The sequence below is a fragment of the Orbicella franksi genome, chromosome 3 (genome assembly GCF_964199315.1).
Source record: "Orbicella franksi chromosome 3, jaOrbFran1.1, whole genome shotgun sequence".
NCBI lineage: Eukaryota > Metazoa > Cnidaria > Anthozoa > Scleractinia > Merulinidae > Orbicella > Orbicella franksi.
Genome location: NC_138147.1, coordinates 24984775 through 25008858, shown reverse-complemented (window position 1 = coordinate 25008858; position 24084 = coordinate 24984775). Strand labels below are relative to the sequence as shown.

General features: G+C 40.6%; 2 protein-coding genes and 2 pseudogenes across 2 annotated transcripts; all 4 read right to left on the bottom strand.

Moving 5' to 3' along the window:
• Positions 1–3338: 3338 nt before the first annotated feature.
• LOC145483133 (steroid 17-alpha-hydroxylase/17,20 lyase-like) lies at positions 3339–7128 on the bottom strand (annotated as a pseudogene).
• Positions 7129–11693: 4565 nt separating this feature from the next.
• Positions 11694–13101, bottom strand: LOC145481732 (lactadherin-like). Its single transcript, XM_081460259.1, has 2 exons — positions 12182–13101; positions 11694–11991 (listed from the first exon to the last, which is right to left on the bottom strand). The coding sequence occupies exons 1-2, from the start codon at positions 12557–12559 to the stop codon at positions 11845–11847; spliced, it is 525 nt and encodes a 174-aa protein (XP_081316385.1). The 5' UTR covers positions 12560–13101; the 3' UTR covers positions 11694–11844.
• Positions 13102–14160: 1059 nt separating this feature from the next.
• LOC145482444 (uncharacterized) lies at positions 14161–14717 on the bottom strand. Its single transcript, XM_081461062.1, has 2 exons — positions 14555–14717; positions 14161–14450 (listed from the first exon to the last, which is right to left on the bottom strand). Exons 1-2 carry the CDS (start codon positions 14667–14669, stop codon positions 14161–14163), a joined length of 405 nt encoding a protein of 134 aa, XP_081317188.1. The 5' UTR covers positions 14670–14717.
• Positions 14718–15829: 1112 nt separating this feature from the next.
• Positions 15830–18695, bottom strand: LOC145482443 (peroxidasin homolog; annotated as a pseudogene).
• Between the last annotated feature and the right edge of the window lie 5389 nt (positions 18696–24084).

Below are 24084 nucleotides of genomic sequence, written 5' to 3'. Positions count from 1 at the left end.
TTTCTTTTAAAGCTTTGAGCGTCCTAACTTTCCTTGAAACGTGTGCTCAGAACGTTTCTTTCCCAAGGAAGGCATTCCCGCTTGCACCCTTTCCATAATAAATGGCGACGCAATTTATAATGTCGCATACTTCATTTCCTGGTTCGTTCGGTAAATTACTGTCACCGTTATCCGGCGTGGCCATACTGCCCACAACAAACCACTTAGCGCTCGTAAAAAGGTCGAAAGACGTCAAAGACTAGAAAAACTAGAAAAGATCAGGACTGAGAACACTGAGGTCAAGAATACAGACGCAAATGTCGATCGGAAATGGACAAATGTCATTTATGTCAGAGGCCAACACGAAAGATCGCAATAGGACTCAAAGACCTCATACGGTCTGATACTAACGTAGGGTAAGCGATAATGGATACGTTTGACGGGACCTGACTGGGTACAGAGCCGTTGCTATTCATTACTTGAAACCTGACACAGCTATACGCACAAAAGGTTTATTTCCGCCAGCTTGCGGTTTTTGCGCTAGTCAACTTATGATGAAGTCACGTTGGAATTGAAATCCCATATCCTGCTCTGTTTCCCGTGACAATCTCGCATCCCAACCCTGTAAAAACACGAAATCCCGCTCCCACACGCAACTGAAATTCCCGCTTCCCGCCTCTGTTTTCGGCTTAAATTCCGAATATCACCGTGAAAAAAAAGCCAAATCCCGCATCCCGCCAAACCTATTGGGAACCCTCATAAAGTCAATATTCTACTGTCGCAATCTTAATCTTGACACTCGCCACAATCTGATTGCCTGGAACAGACTTCGAACAAATATTTTTTAATCTTTCACACAGTCGTTTTACTTTACTGTCAAAATTATACTCCGGAGGAAGCATTGCCAAGTATCAGACACGCTATTGGCTATTGCCTGGCTGATCCGGCTGCATTTCATTTTTCGTTTGATGTGAAGGAAAATGTCAATTTTATTTATTCATTCCCCTTGTAATACAATTCATTCTTGGCATGCGGTGAATCAGGTTTTTAGCTAGGAATCTCTGAGTGGCAGTCCAGTAATAAATGTGGAGGCTAAGGGGCTATTCCGCTAGGGGGATCTGGGGGCATGCCCCCCCCCCCCCCCCCACGAGAAATTTGCAATTTCAGGGAGTTTTGGCTTCATTGTTTTCCAGAGTTTTTGACTCGGGTTTTTGACAGGCCGCGATGAAAAATATTCGTTTGGCAGCTTTCAAACAAACTATATATTTTGGTGGAACCTGGAGGCGATGGGAGCTTTTGAAGCAGATTTATTGCTACAGTTTACGCCTTCGGTAAATTCGTTGGGTTTTGCAATGGGTCGCGATGAAAAATATTTGCGAGATTTGCGAGCTTAAATTCCCACTTAGCGGACATTTGCTGGCGATTAAGGAAAACAATCCTGGGTTTCGCCTTTGCGGTGGGTCGCGCTATGAAAAATATCAGCGAGAGTTTAAATTCCCATTCGGTCGGCGATGTAGGAAAGCGATGGTTAGGGCAACTATCGATCATGCTCTTGGTAAAATATCCAAGCGATAGGAGCTTTTGACACGAATTTATGGTTAAAATAATATGTTCCTTCGGCCTGACATGATTTCAACTTCGCATACTTCCACACCAAACAAACACAAAGATCGCATGGTCCCGCGGGATACGGATTAATTTGCATATGTGACAACGAAAAAGAAGAAGAAGAAGAAGAAGAAGAAGAAGAAGAAGAAGAAGAAGAAGATGATGATGATGATGAAAAGAAGAAGAACAAGAACAAGAACAAGAACAAGAACAAGAACAAGAACAAGAACAAGAACAAGAACAAGAACAAGAACAAGAACAAGAACAAGAACAAGAACAAGAACAAGAACAAGAACAAGAACAAGAACAAGAACAAGAACAAGAACAAGAACAAGAACAAGAACAAGAACAAGAACAAGAACAAGAACAAGAACAAGAACAAGAACAAGAACAAGAACAAGAACAAGAACAAGAACAAGAACAAGAACAAGAACAAGAACAAGAACAAGAACAAGAACAAGAACAAGAACAAGAACAAGAACAAGAACAAGAACAAGAACAAGAACAAGAACAAGAACAAGAACAAGAACAAGAACAAGAACAAGAACAAGAACAAGAACAAGAACAAGAACAAGAACAAGAACAAGAACAAGAACAAGAACAAGAACAAGAACAAGAACAAGAACAAGAACAAGAACAAGAACAAGAAGAAAAAGAAGAACAAGAAGAAGAAGACGAAACTTTGACGCGGCCTGCCTCAGGCATCCCTCGTAAATACATGGCTATGTCTTCGGTGAACCTACCCTTTCGCAAAAAACAACAACAGCCACAAGCTGGCTATCCATCTCAAAGAGTCAAATCACTCGGAACTGTTGAGCTTAAAATTATTTAACCTTTACCTTCTGCGACCAGAGTTGGGTTGAATCCTGGGTATATAAGCATGTAGGGGGAAACGTTTATGTTTTTACTACGAGATACAGACGTCACTGCTTTTGTTGTGTAAATCAAGTTGTTTTAATGCTAACTAGAAGCATTGACATGCTCCTAATTAGCATTATAACAACTTGATTTACACAACAAAAGCAGTGAGCCCAGTAGCAAAGCAAGGTCACCTCCACCCTCGCTTCCATTCAAAGGCCAGGTCACCGAACAGAAAACTGTAAACTGGCTTATTGTGAAAAGAAAAAAGAAAACACTTTGTACGCTGCAGAGTTAGGTTCTATCGAAAAACAAATTAAACGCAAAAGGAAGATTGTGTTTTTTCTTTGTTATTGTTTGTGAATTTATTGAACAAAAACCAAATTAAAACCCGCGGAGACCCCAGGAAAGTCGTATGACTTGTTAGAGCTTATTCTTTATCCCGGATGTCAGAATTCTAGCTAGATATACATCCTATGACAGCTATAGGTGTCTAGATAACGGCCTGACTCGTGAGCCAAAAACTTTGTGTTTCTGTTGTTCGAATTCAGTGGGTGCAGTTTCGCTATTTAAATTCTGAATTTCTCTTGTTAAGATGTAGTTTTGTCCTGGATTCCTCTGTGATGAACATGAGTATGCAGCCATCTGCGGGGAAGAGGTTGAATCAGATTTTCATAGATGTTCATATTTCATTTGCTTTTCAACCTGACTTAATAATAATACGAAATGTGATATCTAAAATGCCGTTAGGAAGGGACTAAAATAAAATTCAAATTCGTTTCATTTCACTTTCTCAATGCCTGCGTTGGCTATATAAATCGTGTCCCAAGCAAAGGTTAATTGCAAGGCCAGGTACAGCAATTTTATTTATTGGTCGTAAACTCTAACAAAAATCCACTGTCGATGGTGCAAAGTAGCCTATAGTACGCAGCATCGACAATATTACTATGTGGACTCAAATAATAGATGTTCTAACCACAACATACATCAATCCTAAAGAACATACATGAATCCTAAATACACATGTATAGTCATCTAGAAAACGCCAGGTTTGCACTGAACTTCATTGTCGCTTGATAGCACGTATCTTGTAAGAAGAAGGAAACTGGACGAAGGCGCCCTTTGCTTTAGGTGGGACTCCATCGTCACCGACGAAAGTAAACCTTTGAAGCATCCACGAGATAAACAAGAAGAGCTCAACTTTAGCCAGGGCTTCACCAGCGCAAACCCGACGCCCAGCTCCGAAAGGGTAGAAGTTGCCTTGGTTGGTGAGCAACTTGCCGTCTGCACCAATATGACGGTACGGGTTGAAAACTGTCGGGTTTTCCCAGCACTGGGGATCTAGATGAATTGATTCCGTGTCAGCAAAGACGAACGTATTTTTTGGCACCCGGTATCCACACAGCGTGGTGTCTGTCAAAACGACATGAGGCACTGCAAGGGGCACCCCGTTTCCAACCGTAGCGTTTCTATGATCGCTGCTTGGATGAGTGGCACATTGGGGCGATCGTTCAGAGATGGGTTCCGTCCACCAGTTACCTCATCTAACTGGCGCTGAATGTCCTCTTGGTACTTTGGATTGCCAATTAAGAAGGGGATGACCCATTTCAGCGTGGTGCTTGTGGTTTCGTAACCGGCCAGAAACATGTCTTCGATGGTGATGACAAAACAGTCTTCGGAGAGGAGGACGACCTTTTCCCCATCGCTTTCGCTTTCGGCTTCTTGCTTGGCCTGAAGGAGACCTGAAATAAAATCTTTTATGGGTTTTGCTGGATCAAAACTGTTTTCTCGCTCTTTAAAGACTTTGCGTAAGATATCGTGTATCTCAAACATCGGTTTCATACCGCGATCATAAGCCTTAATTGGCAGGTAATGTGCCCACGGGAAGAAATCTAAGATGGCTAACAATTGAATATCGTCGGAGTTTGATATGAACTCCACGTTGAGTTTCAAAAGCCTGTCCAAATCTGTATTCGTCGTATCTTCACCTTCACCAAAGGTAATCCCACAAATAACATTAGCAACAGCACGCATCAAGCTATCTGCAGGATTGAAAGGTTTTCCACCTTGGTCTTCCATGAACTGCACCAACTTTTGGGCTTGGACTGAAACCCGGCGTTCGATCAGAGGGATGTCAGAGAGGTACTGGCGCAAGGCTGTAGTGAAGAGTTTACGCTGTAACTTTCATTCGGGACCATAGTTTCCTAAGATGATATCCTTACCCCCTGTTATTTAAAGAAAACGACATCTGTGAGTAACTGAGTCATAACACATATAATGAGTTGAGGTTTATAGTAGAGGAAAGTGGCCCCTTGGCAAAGTAAACCATTCAATATTTAACATCGTGCAAGGCATGCCAATCAACAACAACATACATACCTTGAAGTCCATTTTGCTTAATTGTCTATTAATAGAATCATTAACGTCTCATTGCGTCTGTCAGTGAAAAATAGTCGTAGTCTGCTACACTTCATAAACATAGATTGGCGCACCCAAAAGGAATATGTCAGTGGTTACCCTTCTGACTAAGTTTACGCCTATGCTTAGGTATGGGCCTTCAATGACTGATGCTTGTGATTATGGTCTAGGCTGCGCCTTTGTTACCTAGGCTAATTGCTCTGAAAGGGAACGCCCGACTGCATGGTTAGGACAGCAGTAGGCTTATGCATACTATGCAGAACCTCTCCACGCCTTGTGCTCAGACCCATTCTTTTAAAGACGCATGTGTTACTCCTTTCCATTTTGCCCTGACGAAAGGCTGAAGCTCGAAAAGTCATCTTCGCAAACTCGCCAGTTAATTTAACTTTACCAACAGGGGTTGATTACCACCAAAATGTTACTTCTTCTGCTTTCTTTGTTCATGCGTAAGTGTGTGTGTTTTTTTTTGTTTTCAGTTCGTGCCCATTTTTATACTAATGCCTTATTATTGCTACTATGTTTACGCACATCACGCCACCGTCTGTGCCTATGCCTCTTGCTATGTTCCATTTTCTTTGCTAATGCCTATGTTAATTCGGTTTTCTTTGCATCTACCTCTAGGTTAATGGCGATATCTGAGTCTGTTATATTCATCTGATGTCGAGTCATACGTCAAGTAGTGCTTATGAGCTAGTGAGAAAAACCTGAAGTTGAGGCAAACTCTGTCCTCAATTTATTGCAATACACCAACGTGCAATATGAACCCACCTAAGCTTTCGGTGTAAAAAACATACGTCTGTGGTCTCCCCGCGTAATCAGCAGATTTCTTTACTAACATCTCATTAACAGCCGCAGGAGTTGACGCCAGGACGAACTTGTAACTTCCAATTTTCATGGCAAAAACACGGCCGTAACTTTTCTTAAGACTGCAAATGACCAAGAAACAGACCACGCAATCAAGAAGAAGGTATGAGATAGTGCGTTACTATTAAACTTGCAGTTTATAAATATACCAAGTGGGTCATTGAGGTCAAACCTTCTCTGTATAACCTAGGAATCACGAGTATCTACCAGTTCAAATAAACATATACTCGGAACGATAAAAAAAAAAAAAAAAAAAAAAAAGAAAAAACCAAAACATGAAGGCCCAAACTTCGTCCCACGAGGACTCTGAGTGTTTCGTTGGCGATTTCATTTCCAAACGTGACATATAATAGTTCAACTAAGTATTCGATATGCCCGAGCACTTCTATTGATTTTTGCTTTGTGACATTGTACTGAAGCCTGCTTTCCCGAATAAATTATGCTCCCGCTAATTGTTTATAACATATCAGTGCACTAAAAATTGACATGGAATAAACACAGGCAATGCTCTCCCCGCTTCCAGTCACTTGAACTGACATTTATTTTACAGCTCATCGATTTCATGGTAGTTAGTAAAAATAGGTTGCTTTTCATGAAAATCACTAATAATATGGGTTAAATCCTTCTAAATGAAGAAAGATTTGATCTCGACTACATTAAATACTTAATTACAACCCATCGAGCGTTATCAATGCTTGAAAGCAGTTAGCTGCCTGAAGCTACTCTTCGGGTGATTTATTGTTTCTGCAATACCTTCTTTGTTGTAGTTTTAGTATGAGCGATTTTGTTTTAACTGTTAAAGCAGCTTCATTGAGTACAAATTAAGCCGGTACAAACAGCAATATCTGTTGTACTTTAAATATCGGACTATGAATATGTTCTCGACCTCAGGTTTGCACCATGTCAGTTTCCCCAGACCGAATATGCCTTGTTTACTCCAATAGTTAACCCCAGACAGGTGGAATTGTGGCTTCCGTGATCGAATTAACGTGACCTTAACCATTCTAGATAGCTTTACTGGCCTCTGGAAAGTGTCGCCCAGTTTCTGTACCTTGAAGTCGAGGGAAAACACATTCCCTAAAACGGGGAGAGTGGTTAAACGCGGACCAGGCGGCATGTTCCTGAACTCGTACAACACCATCAGGTAATGTAACATCAGTAACATAAGCAATAGGAGAAGAACATTTCCAACGGTTAGAGAAGCGAAAATCGTGTCAAACAACGACGGCGCCATGTTCAGAGAAGATCGAAATGCACATTACATGCAATCATGTATAAACGTTACTAAGCCTATTGTTACATCATCTCAAACACGATTTGTCACGAAATCAAATCACTAGTGTCGTAAGATCAATATTGACCGTCTCAGCATTCACAAATACATTGCCATGTCTCCTGCGAACCTGCTGTTTCGAAAAAAAGACAACAACAACAACAACAACAACAACAACAACAACAACAACAACAACAAAAACACAGATGTTGGCTATCCACTTAAAAGAGTGAAAGTGTCAAGCACAGTGTGGTCCTTGCTTCCATGTACAAATCATTTGAACTGTTGAGGTAAAAATCATTCAACTCGCTTGCTTTACCCTCTGTGACCGGAGATGGGTGGAATCCTGAATATAAAAGCATGTACGGGGAATATAGTCTGTCCACAAACGTTTATGTTTTTGCTACAGGATATTTTCATTCGAGAGCGCAAGAGTGAGCGCAGAGCGCGAGAAAAGCCACGAAGAGGGCGGAAAAAAATTCCCTAAGCCACCCTTGATCTTTTTCGAGGAAAAGGAATTGTAAATTTCTGTAGTTATTTTACATGTAACCTGGCTTCATGTGTTTCTTATATACACTCTGATCATTCATAACCAAAACACAATTAAACACTCCAGCTCGTTTAGAAACGGTAATGGCCAAGAAACTACGGTTCCACCCTACTGCTAAGCGGCCACCTTCGGGGAATTGGGAGGTGGTCGCTTAACGGGGGCTGCCTGCTTTATAACAGTTCGTGTACTTTGAATACTTTTTTTAGATTGGGTTAATTGCAAGGTGAACATAGAACTACGTCAAGACAATCATGATACACATAACGTGTGTTTGAATGCATGCTTTTATCAGTCATCAAATGCTGTTTCGGACTCCTATCTGCCGTCGATCGTCTTTTCCAAAAGAAAGCCAGCCTACGTGTATTAAATTTTGGGTGGCCGCTAAAAAGGGGAAAGGACAACACATAGAACACTCTCTCATCAAGACGACCAAAAGGTGGCCGCGGCCACTTAATAGAGCGAGGTGGCTAGATAATACCGGTTCTATATACAGTATTTTCAGTCTGACAGCAACCTCGGAAATTTGATAACTGAGCGCTTGATAAGTGGTGGCAGACGGCTGCTTATTAGTGGTTCGACTGTATCCATTATAAGACCTTGCTTCCTCAAATAACCTTGTTCCACAGTAAATTCATAATTGGGGATTTAGAAATGAAGACAAGGACGCTGAGGATGACGCCGATTGCAATAAAACCTTAGATACGAATCTAGTTATACCCTGAAGTCATTTTGTTCGTTTCTTTCCTTTTTTTTTAAGCATCTCGAAAACCAATATGGAACACAGCCTCAAATTCGAAATATAAATCTCGTGATTCGTGTTCTCCAGACAACACAGAGCATGGCCATTTCACATTGTTGTCTTGCAAACATGGATGGTAAAGAAATGTGCCAAAAAATACAACGCGCGTGCACAGCCATTTTAGTGCTCAGCAGTTAAAACTTGTTTAGCGACGTAGCCTATGCGTTTTTCTTTAACTCTCTAATTATGCAAATCAGGTACTACCCTACTGATGCTGTAAAAGCGGTTTTATAGGTCCAGGGCCACACCAGCCTTATACAGTTCGTAATTTAACATCCCCTCGATGTAAACCGTTCTTCGGTTTGACTTGAATCTAAAACAATATCGAAATGACTAATTGGAAAAAGTAACTCTGCCGTTGTTTGATAGTACGTATCTTGTACGCAGAAGGGAACTGTATGAAGGCTCCATTCACGTGTGGTGTATGGCCAGACCTGCAATTTACAGCCCTAAGCAAGACGATGAACATCCCCGCCCATTTCACAAGGGAGTTTCCCTACTCCCTCCCTCTCCCTCCCAAGATACGAGATAAATCGGAGGCTAACTGGAAACGAACTCACTATCTCCGACCAATTTTCCGCAATATCTACCTTCACAGACAACAATACACAAGCCAATTGTGAGAATTATCATGTTCCAACAAATAACGCTATATAAGGATACCGCAGCTATGGTGTCAATGGGCACGGTGAAATTTGTACGCTGCAAGTAAATACAAAGCCAGATCATTTTATTCTATCGCAGTTTGGCTTCCTTCCTGAATCAAACGCTTACTGAGTATGTGCCGTTTCCCTGAAGGCATCAAGCATTCCAGGCGCGTTAAACGGAAAATCAAAGTCATAACTTCGGGATCAATATGAGTACAGAGTAGATATTGCAGTCTTGGGAGCGGAGCTCTTCTGAAGTTTGGTTGTGAAGTTATTATAGATGACAGGAACTTGTCCGTGAATAGCACAAATTCTATTTGAAATCTATGTAGTGTGTTAGGATCCAAATCCCCTCATTCAGTGCGAGTAACGCCTGACCATTGTAGCCAGAAAGCACTATTTATGATTGCAGAATAACAGTCAATCGTTTGGTTTAATCCGGTTCAATTAGTCTGCATTACCGACTAGTTCGGCACACAACAATCTGTCATTACACAAAACCGACAAGTCTCTAGTTATCTATTTATTTTCTATTATTTCTTTTAACATACCGCAAAAGAAAGTTGATTAATGGTACGACGAGCACCCTCTTCCTTTTTATATGGAAGTTCCTTTCTCCCCTGCTATGCAGCTCACCGAGTTGGCCTCTAAAAAACTAAGACTACAATGCTCCCTAACAATAGGATATTAATAGTATGAATATACTAGTACTGCAACCTGGTTTGCACACAAATCGCACTAGTTAGCAATTTCAACAGACAGGTATGAGGTTTCTTTTGGGTTAGATGTGGCCCATCACCCAGTAGACTTAGAGCAGGCTCCGTTCTGCTCGAAAATCCGGAGGGAATTCGAAGAGCCCAAAAAAGGCGAGGGAACGCACAAAAAAGGTGAGCGAACGAGCGGTTTCCCCGCTCCCTCCTGCTTGTTCGCCAGATCAGTTTTTTTTTCTTTTTCAGTTCTCACTCGGGGATTTTCGAACAAAAGAGAGTCTGTTTGTAGTCTCAGTGATCACTCGGAACCTCCATCTTCCAGTAATAACTCGGCCTATGAGTCAACCCTTTCCTGTATCTTTTTATTTTTAGAAATAGTTCTCGGGAGAGTGTTCACACGAGTTCTTTTTAATGGGCAATCCTTTATTCCACCGCCCTCCCGCCCCTCCCCCCCCCCCTGAAAATAATCCCATAAGCGTCCCACTCGGCCAATCCATCATTTTTCTCGGAGAAGGCTCTTCTACATGAAACGTACCTGAGAGAAAATAGTTAAACTATAAACGAGCAACTCATCCCCAAGAGTCGAAGTAGACATCTTTCCAGATTCTTGTGGTAAATATAACTACCCTATCGCAGCCACTATTCACCGCGCTAACTTTTTGTTCACTCTTATCCTCAATGCAATGGCCTTTACGCCATCCTCAGCTCTATCTGCTCTGACATCATCCTCCCACTGTAGTCCAAGATTGCACGCTAATAAGGAGAATGGTCTTTATAATAAGATGCATGCTCTTTCTCGTTTTCATATAACAGTACCTCATATTTGACAATGCTTTGGTAACTTTTTACAATTTGAAAACTTTGTGATGCTTAGCATAAAGAATATAAGTCTCTGCCGTATCGACCTCAAAAGTGAAAATGCCGGACCCCAAACGAATCGACTTAGCACCAGCCAGTCGCACAAGTTTTTCTAGGAATAAGGATGATCAATAAAAGATACGATCGAAAATCAATCAATGATCAAGCAGCTTGTACATCACTGATGATAGGATTAAGCCTTATAAAAGAAATCCTAATTTGCAATATTCTCCTAGATTATTTGCATAAAATATCACTTACGAATATTGAAAAGACGGGGTACGTGGTAACCCTGAGTCCGATGTATTCATTACTTTTATTGTTGTGACCCACACTGTTTATAACACAGTTACTTATACGGCTATTCACGCTGCCTACGTACAATATTAATACAGTTACTTGCACTAATTACAATAGTAATACAGTAACTTAAACTACCTACAATACTTGTCATGCAATACGATTATTTACACCTCTTACAATATTGATGCTTACACTACTTACTTGTATTCAATGGTTGTTGTGTAACGCCCGTTTAAAAATTCAAACTTTACCGAGAATGTTTAGTCATGAGTACTTTTGCCACCTATATAAGTCTTGCAGTTCTTGATAACCAATATCTTAATGTATATTACGCAAAAAATGTCCTAATTGCTAACTTTTGAGTTCTTTAAATGTTTGGAGTCAATTCATGTCAAGCATAATGCCCTCTGTACACTAAAGGAAAACTGCAAACAATAACTTCAGCGACGATATAGCTTTAATATTCTTCCTGCAATTACGGCCTAATTTTCATCGCAGCGAATTTACGCTGGTGCAAGATTCTCTTTGAAGTGATACCATCTGACACCCCGATAATATATTAACTTTCTCTCGGCTCCCAAGTATTGTTCATCAGATTACGATCAGTGCCCTAGCGCCAGTAATTGCAATTGCGCAGTTACGAGAGCTATTTCTGTCATTATCTCCGTCTTCTAATGTTATGCTATTATGATATTTTGTTTCATTAATTTACAAAACAGATAGAATCCATGTCACGTCGCTGTGCGTCTGTTTAGTAATAGGTCACAGATTACGTCAATTTGTGGTAAATATAGTGACACACTCGCTTAATGGCTCAGGTGCCACTTTGTTTTGTTCTTACCACATTTTCACGTCATCTGAGATCTATTGAAGGGGCAAACAGTAACATAGAATCTATTTGTTAAATTTTACTCGCTCGCTGGGTTCTGTGAAGTAAAATTCATAATGTTGGGTTGCCATGTCATTATATTATATTATCATTTTAGCACAAGCATTTCAATTCTCAAACAAGGCCATGTTTCATGCGTTACGGGATAAAATCTAACGAATCTTGCTTTGACGTTAGGACTGAGTGAATGCTTCACAATACTATTTCGATCTGCGTTTCCCGGGAACACGTGCACCTGCGAATGAGAAAAATACATAACAGATTACATCATGTCATGAGGAATAAATTGTCCACAGAATATGTTTCCGAAATCTCCGAAGAAATGACGGTAATATTAATTGCCACGCCCATTTTATTATACAACGCGCTGAATGAAACATACAGGTCACTTAACTTAGGCTGTCGACTGATTTCTAGTAGAATACCTTTTCTTCATTGTTTTCCTTGTAGGCATTCCAAATGACTCCATCTATAGAGAGACGCACTTTGTAGCTGGTGGTCCAGACAGAGTCTGACCTAAGTCCCTGTGTTGCTACTGCACAAATATAGTGTACTGCACCCATATCAACTTGAAGATAGTCTGTTCTGTCTGTTTTTGTCTTTGGACACCACGCTCCACCTCTCCTGTTCTCATTCAGCCGGCCATAGTATGGGTAATACCTACTGCTGTAAAATGTGCTTGCCGTCATCCTGGCATCTGGTACTGTGTTCCTGTCCTCTACACTGAGAGGTCCACATACTGAAAGACAAACCAAGAAATACATGTTTACATGTTTAAATGCATTCTGATCACTTCGAGTCATTATTTGTGTCTTTATGACATAAAGCAATCACCATGGCAATAAATCTAATCAAGCTATGTTGCTTATATACAATAGAAAGATGGATGTATAGAATAGATATATAATTTTACTCAAACACGGTAAAATCCCTTTAGCCTATCAATACTCACCACATGATTGCGATTGACAGTGTTTTCCATGGTACCCTGGGTAACGAGATACATCAATGCAGGAGACCTGGTTAGATCGAGACAATTAATAAAACAGTTACCTAGCTGCTGTATCAGCTACCTAACCGCAACAGTCAAGACAATATCGTCTATCTCCAGAGGCAGGATTTCAAATTTTTGAAAATTTAAGGTGGCCCTACCCTGCAAGACAAGGATCTTCTCTTTCTTCTCGGTGAGAGACGAGAGAGAACGTCTGCTCGCAACTGATTGACCTTTTGACCAGCTGCTGTCCACAACCAGAAACCGACACATTAAAAGTCCTGGTTTTTGGCAACTTAGAGTTTAACTGGTTTATAACTTACGCATGACAGATAAGATTCAAAACGCTTTCTGTTTTCGAGAACTGCAGAAAATATTTGCTTCCCTGCACTGACATGGGTTCTTCACGTACGCATGCGCGTATCAAATTGTAAACTTTTGTCTGATGGAAAACAGGCAACCTTTGTTTGCACAGTTCAAGAAACTATTGCTGTACATTAATTCACCATATCAAGCTATTTGCTGTTAAAGGAGCATGATGTTAGGGCTCAGGGCATCAAGGTTAAGTTTCTTTTAAAAAATCATTTCAAAATAGTTTCTTTATTTCCAGATGAGCTTGCAAATTGCGAAACATACACGAGACAACGTGGTTTTGAACGAGCTAATTTTGGCTTGATTCGTCTGTTTCTTGGATGCTCAGTACTTCGTAGAACTTATCGAAATTTTTGTAATTTCACTAACAAATAAATAGTCAATAAGTCGAAATTTGCCACGATTGAACCGAAAATAACGAAAAATTTGATGGTATGTAGACGTTTCGTGTCACGAAGCACGTCTCATGAAACAACCTGATCTATTTCGCGCATGCGCGATTGAAAATCGAGTGGTTGAGAGCAAGAGTCTTTTTTACGATAACTGCAGAAATTCTCGTGCGCACATTGGCTAATTTTTATCCTCAATAAGCGGACAGACGCATGCATTTATAATTTATGCAATGCGTCAGCGAGCGAGGGCGAACAATTTGACGATTTGTTTGTAGTCTGCGGATCCGCTTGGCTATCGCCTCGTGGATCCTCAGCTTCTTTGACAATGTTATGACGAAATTCGTGACCAATAACAGGACAGACGCATGAAAAACTGACGTCAATTTGTCAAATCTATCAGATAGAGAAGATAAATCTCTCACTCGCAGGGTAAGATGACTCTTAACCCGCTCCACGGAATTGCTTCAAAATCTAGCATAAAGCTGTATCTTGGATTGAGTTAAAAGAACTCAAAACTAAAATTCAAGGCGTTGTTACTTGGTTTGACTATTTCTATAACACAACCTTGCCAGATAAGCACGGCTTGTTTGCCAATGATTGGGTATTTGTGTCATGCCAATATAACAACATCACTTGATAAAGATATCCGTCAAAGTGTAATTGATGGAAAATGTTGTAAAGTGTCGTCAACCATCTTAAGCGGAAGGCAAACACTAACCTGTACAGAGCCATAGTAAGTAGATCCTTTCCTCCATTGAAAATCTCCTGGCTTCACTTGTCGTGTTTTGCTATTGAGCTCGCATTTAAGTCGTTTGGCACTGTTGTCATGGGGATGAACGTTAAAAGACTTGCAACCGTTATTCCCAATGCATTTCAACTGACATTCAAACTCGTCCACAACTACAGCCGTCCTCATGACGTGACCAACTAAAGCGTGGTCTGAAAACAACAGAAAAATGAAAGTTTCATTGATGTAAAATATCCTGCGAAGAGATCTGAACAAAACTTCCAATGTCCACTCTAGTTGCTATGAGTTTACTTACCGAGTTGAGTTTCAAAAACACTACCACAGAAGTCCTTGTTAGCCACAACAAATATCACAACGAGGAAAATGTTGAGAGCAACAATCACCAACTGTGTTGGGCAGAAAGTGGCCATTATTGCAGGTCTGTTGTATCTTCTTGGTTTAAGGAGTGATGCTTTTCTCCCGCGCTTCTTTGCCTCTGGATACGTGACTATGGAGCTCTGCCAATCTTATAGCTAACAGGCTGTCAGTAATTCTTCACAGTGACTGACGTAAGGTTCTATTTACCATGTAATATTACATACGCAATTAGACAGATCTGGCCGGGTATAAGGTGACGGATATTTCTTATAAGAAGCTATACAATTTTCAGAGGAAATATTGAAAAGAAAAACAAAACAAAGCAAAACAAAACAAAATAGCAAAGCCAGCACAACATAGAATTTAGCTCAGGCCTAGTTCAGACGCCGAACTTTTCATGAGCCGAACTTAATTCGAATTTGGACCGACCCAAATTATCAAAAGCACGCCTGTTGATTCAGACGTCGAACTTAATTCACCGAACTTAATTTAGTTTGAACCATAACACATCGAAACATCAGCGGTTTTCAGGCAAGGTGTATGCAATACGTTCGGCACATGAAAAGTTCGACGTCTGAATCAAAGCCGTTCCAAAGCCGAAATTCCCGGCTGAGCCGTTCCAAATTCAAATAGCCGTTCTCGACTGATTCAGACGCCGAACTTTTCATGTACTTAATTCAACGCATTAGGTTCGGCTCATGAAAAGTTCGGCGTCTGAACTGGACCTCAGTTGCTTTAATACAATATTTCGGCTGGCCACTGCTAGACTCCTGTCATATAGGAAAATAACACAATGTGTCATATACGCACTTGTTTTTTTAAGGGCAGCGATTGCGAAATACAGTGTAACATATGCGTAGGATGAGTTGACAGGCCATTAGGGACACTCAAGGCAAAAGGCTCAATTATTTTAGCTTGGTTAATTTGAGTGGTTTTCCTGGTTTAACGATGGAGTCGCTAAAGAAAACTATATTTTTCCAGTAGGAATGAGATGCATGTTCCTGACTATTTTTTCTTATAAAACAAAAAGACATGAATACTTTGGGAGAATATACATTTCAGAGTTACTGAGCAAAGCGAAAAGACAAACATTATCTATTATTAAATCACTCATAGCTCACGTCCGTTTTGACATTCTGTAATAGCTTGATATATCATTCGAATTTATTTCTTGCTATTATAAAATTAACGTTAAATGAACCACAATCGAGCGTATCAGCCAATCAGAACGCGTGCTTCGCTAAGGCTAGGTTATAAGCAGATATATAGAGAACAGCCCTTTCTGAATGAACGGCCGCAGGGGCAAATACAGTTTGCAACAGTGGGCCCATCAACAGGACTATTTTTACTGTAAAAGTTTGATTTTGTCTGACAAGAGTACTGGGTCAGAATTGAAGTGCCTCTAGTCTTTACTTACCTTTACCGATCACCTTGATGCTGGTAGCAGTTTCGACATCAGATACTCCTGCACTTGTGGCGACACAAATGTTATTCCCTGTATCGTTCATTTCTGTGTCTCTGATGACCAACACACCATTGATCTGCTGGGTCCGCCCAGTGGGTAATTGAGCTCCTACCCTTTTCCATCTGATGACTGGTTCTGGATCACCAGTAGCGCTGCAGTTTAATGTCAAAGTGTCGCCACTACTTACAAAAACCTTCAAAGGTGGCTTAACACTGAGTCGCGGTAGGGGTACCACAACTAGAAGAGTTTTCTTGACAACACTGCCTAAAGTGTTTCTCGCTGTGCAGAGATAGCTGTCAGAATCAACTTTACGGGCGTCAAGAAGTTTCACGACACTGTTTCTAAACTGCAGCCTTTTTTGGGGTAACTGACCAAATGACTTACTCCACGTGACGACAGGCTGTGGATGGCCAGTCACGTGACAAGCTGGGAAAACAGCATCACTTCCTTCAGCAACATACACAGGTCCCGGCTGAAGGTATACACGAAGAAGAACTGAAATAAAGGAAATATATGCTAAAGCTAATAGTATCCTGTTATTTTTACATGTCAAGCGTGGATCTCAGTGTGACAAAGCCATGAGCCATAAGTAAATTCCACATAGTTACGGAAGTGATACGATATAGACCTCGTGGATTGTATTTTCGAATGAAATATCCCTTTATAAGATACTTACAACATAAGGAATTTTATTTTAGCTGACTTTAACGTCAACAGTCGCTTTTCAGTTTTCTGAATCGACTAGCAGCTTCGTGGACAGTTTTTCCAGTTTCTGACCATGACTTTGCCCGTTTTCTTGAAAACAAAAATATCGCGCGGAATCGGCGCCACAAGAACAGAGTTTACGTTTAAAAACGTTTATCCTTTCACAACCCTAAGCCATAAAGTAGAGAATTATATATCAACCATTACTTGACTGAAATACCACTTAAGTCTGATTTGCACGTACAAGCTTATCAACGGTCTTAAGGTCCTGCCTATACGACTAGGTATGCGTTTTCAATAATGGAAAAGTTGAAAGTTCTAAGCTAAGAGTGACAGGTACTAGAGTTAAGTCTTATTAAGGGATAAAAAGATATCGTACCGTTGACTAATAACTGAGCTACAGACTGAGCCTTTCCCAGGATGTTTGCGGCAGAACACTGGTACACTCAAGAGTCATTTCCGGTCACGTTTCTTAACTGCAGCTTTCCTTTGAAAACCGCCGCTCCGACGACTTCTGACTGATTGTTCAGTTTTCTCCACTCCACTGCAGGCTCAGGATTACCGCTGACTGAACACTGAAACGAGGCTGAACCACCCTCATTCACTGTCAGAGTCACAGGAGAAACAACAACAGCAGGAGATGATATCGATTCACCGGGTTCACCTTTCGTTCCCGGCATGCCTGAGTGTCCCACATCTCCTTTCTCGCCTTTGCTTCCAGCATTTCCCTTTAATCCCGCAGGTCCCACAATGCCTTGCTTGCCGCTCTTTCCTGGCGATCCCATAATGCCCTTATCTCCCTTGCTTCAAGTTGTTCCTCTTCGTCCCCGGTCTCCTTTTCTTCCTCTCGGTCCGGGTGGACCAGGAGGGCCTAGAGAGCATGTGACACCTTTTGATTGACAGAGATGAGATCTCCACTCTGATAGAAGTTTATTGAATTCGTGCATCGTGTCCGCTTTGCTTTCGGGTTCCGTCGCGTTCCTAGATGAGTCAGCTCGACGGCGGTTCCTTTGGAGCTTATAGGACTGAATTTCTACAAATGAGACGTAAAAAAAGTTGTAAGAATATACTACTACTTCAACAGAAATGTACGCGTGTCTATAGAAAAAGGCTTTATACTTGTTTCAAAATAATGTAATAGTTTAGTCCGCTTTTGAACATACCTACAGCAAAACAGCGCATGTTTCTCAATTCTGAAAGGCTCTAGCATGCACTTTTCTTCTTTGTTTTAACCCTTGAGACGAATGGGACAGAAATTGACATTATGTTACAAGCAAACACGCCAATTACGAGAAGAAACTGATAGGGATGTTAACATCGGCGGATGTACAGTTCAACATATCCAAGAATCCAAACTCATGTAATAAGATGTGACAACGAATCAATTGTGAGCTTTGTCGAGACGATTCCTATTCTTTATTTTGAGTCAGTCTTTGTTGAGGGAAACTCGCTCGAAGCACGATTTTTCCTCTGAAGTTGTCAGTATTTTTTTTGTTGTTGTTTTTCAGGAAAACCTTGACCTGCTAACCTCGAGTTTGTTTGTCAAAGAAAACAGGATGGAGGGAACCATGCAACATTTTAGTCTAGCTATGATTCATTTGTTATATGATGAGCGTTTGCTTAAATATACTCTCATAAGATATTATAAAGCTGTTACCTAGAAATACCTATTATATCAAACTTGGATATTCCAAATGGCCGGCTTACCGGCAGTATCCTTGATGAACTTTCTGTTTTGGTCGTTTGGTGGTGGTTTACTTGACGCGGCAACGCTCTCTAGAGAGCTAATCCGCCTGTTCTGGTCATTCAACTCCAATTGAACTTGAAAGAACCCAGTGCAATAAAACACAATAGACAACACAGAAATCACAGAAGCAAAGGAAGGCGCACTTTGCATTTGAACAGTCATTTTGGGCGTTTTGGTGATCTTGGCAATCGATCCTTACGAATAAATCGAGTCAACAGATCACGATTGTGGGGCAATTTGCCAAAGCATCTGGAGCTATTTATGTACCATAAGCTCAAGTTATGCATGTACTTGTTGAAAGACAGGGAATTTTGTAGAAAATTGCCGACATTTTGGAATCAACAGAATATGGACAGTAAATGATATAATAATAAACAGCAGTCTGTAAGGTACAGGGCACGCATTCCATCTCTAATAAGGATCAAAGCAGAAATATTTTTCGCTGCCACCTGTAGCCTTCATGAAATCAATAATAATAATAATAATAAAAAAACACTGTTTGATTGAAAAGCTCAGGCCCCAGGAAACACACCACTCTTTAGCTTCGCTTTTCAGTTCCGCCCTTGACACTGAAAACCACAGGCTAGCTTTTCTTAGAAAACCTAAAGGAAAAAGATTTCTTCCTAGTATTGGCTTTCAGCGCGTGACGCGTGACACGTGAGGTATACATTGAGCCCATGATGTGGGCTTCTTACACTTAAGAGCAGCTTCGCCTAAATATCAACTAGACTTGGAAATAGCGAAAAAATCGAATTTCTTCAAACTCGCCCAGAATGAAGCCCTACGGGCACTAGTTACAAAAATATCGTTTTAAGTTCGATAAATCAAAAATTATTTTTTCCGCAATTTTTTCGTTTCGATGCCCCAAATCGGCCAAAATCCATCGAAAATGAGCGGCATATTCAGAGGCTCGTAAACTCAAAAGTAAAAATCTTCATTACAAACTGATTGCACCGTCGTATTTGTACTTCCTTTCTTGTCTATTTAGAGCTAAATAGATCGTGATTTGATGCGAACTTAAATATTTGACGAATTTTCTAAATTAACGACCCAAGACAGCTTTACAAGAGGTCTACATTTAGCCTATTTTCAAATGCTAAAAAGGCGTTCTGGTACACGGCTTTTCCCAAAACGACTAGTTTGGCGTGAAAGAGCATTCTTTCTTCTTCAAATTAGTGAAATAAAATTTTTGGGTAAATAAAATCGCGAGCGCTGAGATAGCGAACTAAATGCAGCACTTCTTCCTGAAAACGTGACCTTTGACCCGAGCGTAACGAAACCGATTACTGCAAGAAAACCCGCAAGAAAAGCAAATGCTTCGTTATTTTGAAACAATTTCTAGTGATATCTCTCCGAAACCATGATTGCAAGAAACTATTTCCAGATATGAAATCTTACAGGGTCAAAAAAGGAGCTAAAGGGCGCATTTTGACACAATAACTTTGTTTGCTGAGAATTGAAGTCAATGACCGTTAACGAATTCCAGTGAAATTTGCAAACTTGAAGTATGTTAGCCGATACTTACCTGAATATTTATATTGATAGAAGAGTCGTCTTCTTGGATTAACCTTCAAAAGAAGCAGGATCCAGATTTGAAAACCTCTAAAAGAAGAAATGTTTAATGTTCCGTGACCTGCCCGCTGCTATAAATTAGCTTAAATTCCATGCACATGCCGACCGCATGTTTGTCGTAAAACCAACTGAACTCCACTGACAGTTTCCATGGGCAACCCCAAAATAAACAATCCCCAAAAATGTAAAGTGAAATTGGCTGTCTTCATGAACAGTTAGAAGCTAGAGTCAAGTTCCATTACCTTAAAAGTGCTTGAATTTATTTGTTTGCGTCGACTTTGTCCACTACTCTCACGTTCGAATGCCGCGAATCGGTCACGCCAAAACACTGCAGACCGTGCAGACTGCAGACAACACCGCGGTCAAACGTCGGCATGTGCAAATTGGTACATTTTTTTGGCAGCCGCGCGCCAATTTCCCGCGCAAAAATTTAAAGGAAAACATGGGAAACAACCGGTGTCACGCAAAATTTACGAAAAAAAATTGAAAAGTTCATAGAAATCTGTAAAAGGAAAAGAAAGCAGGTAAAAGGAAAACTTAAGACTTTTCAGACACAAAGTTTATTAAGTTACCGGTATTCTGTTGATTTACCATTTTGTTTTGAGCTTTACCAAAAAAGTTTGTAAGTCTTAAAACCCGTGTCATGCTACGAGCCGACGGCGTAGTATATTTTTATTTGTTTTTATTAATCACACGATGCGTGACGCCGGAAACGGACGACAAACGATGTGTAAAAGAAGGAAAAATGGGAGAAGAAAAAGACAATTGCAGTGATTCAGCTTCGCTCAGACGAGCTGGAAAAATTTTGGCAAGGACTGAGGGATTCCATCCGGATCCTTGATTTGTCTGAAGCACAGGAACGAGATGAATCGAAACGACAAACGAAGTTCATGTCCATCGTCATGGGGGCATAGCTGGCCAAAATAGCGATCCCAAACCGACTGTACCTGGTCTTTGACCAGGTGGGAAAATCTTTTCTAAACTACAAACCTGGAAAAAACTGGTGCACTAAGTGCAAAGTCGAGGCGGACAAAAAATTCAAGGAACACGGAAAATACATACCACGGAAAAGAAAGACCTGCAACAAGCAGAAGGTAGAACAATTTTTAACTCTCAATTCATTTCTGTTAGCTCTCGTTGTACCGGCTAAAACATAAACAAATATATAAATAACGAGGAAAATGTCATTTATAGGATACCGATGACCCACGAAAAGAACAGTGTCATGAAAATATTTTGGCCGCCTTTTAGTTGCTCCACTGCTCGCACATGCGCAGACGTTTGACCGCTGTGTTACTACAGACACTTGTTTGGGCTTTTCATTGTGACTCTTTTTTTTGGGTCTAGTTACAAAATAGTGTTAAATATATCTGAAAGTCTGTCATTTATCCACAGGCTGCACAAGCGCAGAATTGACTTTTGATTCAATAGACAAACGCGTACAAGACTTTGTATGGGAACTTACTCAGTCTGCACGGTCTGCAGTGTTTTGGCGTGACCGATACTACGCAGTATTCGAACGTGACAGTAACTACTGAGTGAACAAAGTAGAATCAAGCACCTTTAAAAGGTAATGGAACTTGACTCTAGCTTCTAACTGTTCATGAAGACAGCCAATTTCACTTTACATTTTTGGGGATTGTTTATTTTGGGGTTGCCCATGGAAACTGTCAGTGGAGTTCAGTTGGTTTTACGACAAACATGCGGTCGGCATGTGCATGGAATTTAAGCTAATTTATAGCAGCGGGCAGGTCACGGAACATTAAACATTTCTTCTTTTAGAGGTTTTCAAATCTGGATCCTGCATCTTTTGAAGGTTAATCCAAGAAGACGACTCTTCTATCAATATAAATATTCAGGTAAGTATCGGCTAACATACTTCAAGTTTGCAAATTTCACTGGAATTCGTTAACGGTCATTGACTTCAATTCTCAGCAAACAAAGTTATTGTGTCAAAATGCGCCCTTTAGCTCCTTTTTTGACCCTGTAAGATTTCATATCTGGAAATAGTTTCTTGCAATCATGGTTTCGGAGAGATATCACTAGAAATTGTTTCAAAATAACGAAGCATTTGCTTTTCTTGCGGGTTTTCTTGCAGTAATCGGTTTCGTTACGCTCGGGTCAAAGGTCACGTTTTCAGGAAGAAGTGCTGCATTTAGTTCGCTATCTCAGCGCTCGCGATTTTATTTACCCAAAAATTTTATTTCACTAATTTGAAGAAGAAAGAATGCTCTTTCACGCCAAACTAGTCGTTTTGGGAAAAGCCGTGTACCAGAACGCCTTTTTAGCATTTGAAAATAGGCTAAATGTAGACCTCTTGTAAAGCTGTCTTGGGTCGTTAATTTAGAAAATTCGTCAAATATTTAAGTTCTCATCAAATCACGATCTATTTAGCTCTAAATAGACAAGAAAGGAAGTACAAATACGACGGTGCAATCAGTTTGTAATGAAGATTTTTACTTTTGAGTTTACGAGCCTCTGAATATGCCGCTCATTTTCGATGGATTTTGGCCGATTTGGGGCATCGAAACGAAAAAATTGCGGAAAAAAATAATTTTTGATTTATCGAACTTAAAACGATATTTTTGTAACTAGTGCCTGTAGGGCTTCATTCTGGGCGAGTTTGAAGAAATTCGATTTTTTCGCTATTTCCAAGTCTAGTTGATATTTAGGCGAAGCTGCTCTTAAGTATCCCAAATTAACAAGGTCGCTACAAAATAGATTGATTTCTTCCTAGTATTGGCTTTTAGCGCGTGACGCGTGACACGTGAGGTATACGTTGAACCCATGATGTGGCCTTCTTACACTAGTATCCCAAATACACGGTCGCTACAAAATAGATTGATTTCTTTGATATGACATGCATGATCATGAGTCTTGAGCAGTTCATGAAAATGCAACAGGATCGATATGTCGTGGTAAAATGTGTTTTGCACTTCGTTGAGAGTTTTGTTTATTTTTAGACATTATGTTTGTTTTCTTAGTGATAAAACCGAACACGCGAGATTCCCGCCATTTTTGCTTTAGTAGCCAATCGGATTATGGCTCTCGTTCGTGGATTGGTACGAGTAGGATATCAAGAGATCAGTAGAAAGCAATCCTTTTATCGAAAAGAGTGTGTTTGTGCTCTTTGTACAAAAGTTGGAAAATAGCGCGTCTTAAACGGGATTACGCCTTACAGAATTGTGAGTATATCGACAATATGGTGGAGAATGTTTTTTGCTGTTTCGTTTTTTAGGTTAGATCACAGGCGGCCCAGACGTTGTATACGATTAATACGTGACATTATGCTGTTGGCGATTACGTTACAATTTTAGCCGTTTATAAGACAATGTATGAGAATACTTCGAAAATTACTCTAAATGCTACGTGTAGAAAATAATTTGAATAAAATGGCTTATGTTTGCGTTGCGTTGTTTTAGTGTCTCTGGGTTCCTGGAGGTGGTTTAGAGCCATTTAGGCGAGTTTTACTTTCTGGCGGTTTGCCTTCCCCTAAAGAGAAACGAAAGGCGGGCGACCCACTGGCCCGACGGCCCGCACTCAAAGCTCTGTAAATTCCACAAAAATGGTCTAATCTCGTCAGAATTGTCTCATGGTAGCCGTCGATAACTCTTCTTCCCATTCGGTTTCTCCCAAGGTTTCAAAGTTTATCTTAACCGCCCGAGAATCGCTGGTTTTTCAGCTCTTGCTTTCCATTTCGGCTCCATTTCGATCCGTAACCGATTATCTTGGGCACAGGATTTGAATTTCTAGCTTAGCGACCTCGCCATCGTGACAAAGTCGCCTCCAACCGTCGAGAGGCACGGGGCATTTTTTGATTATGCAAACTGCACCGTGCCGCGGTGTATAACTGAAATTAGCGCCTAAAAGCACTGTTAACTGCAAAAATACAAGGAGCAAACAATGTTCAGCTGAATTTAGCGCCTAAAAGCACTGTCAACTGCAACGAGAGATGGCAACGAGTAACTGACCAATGCCC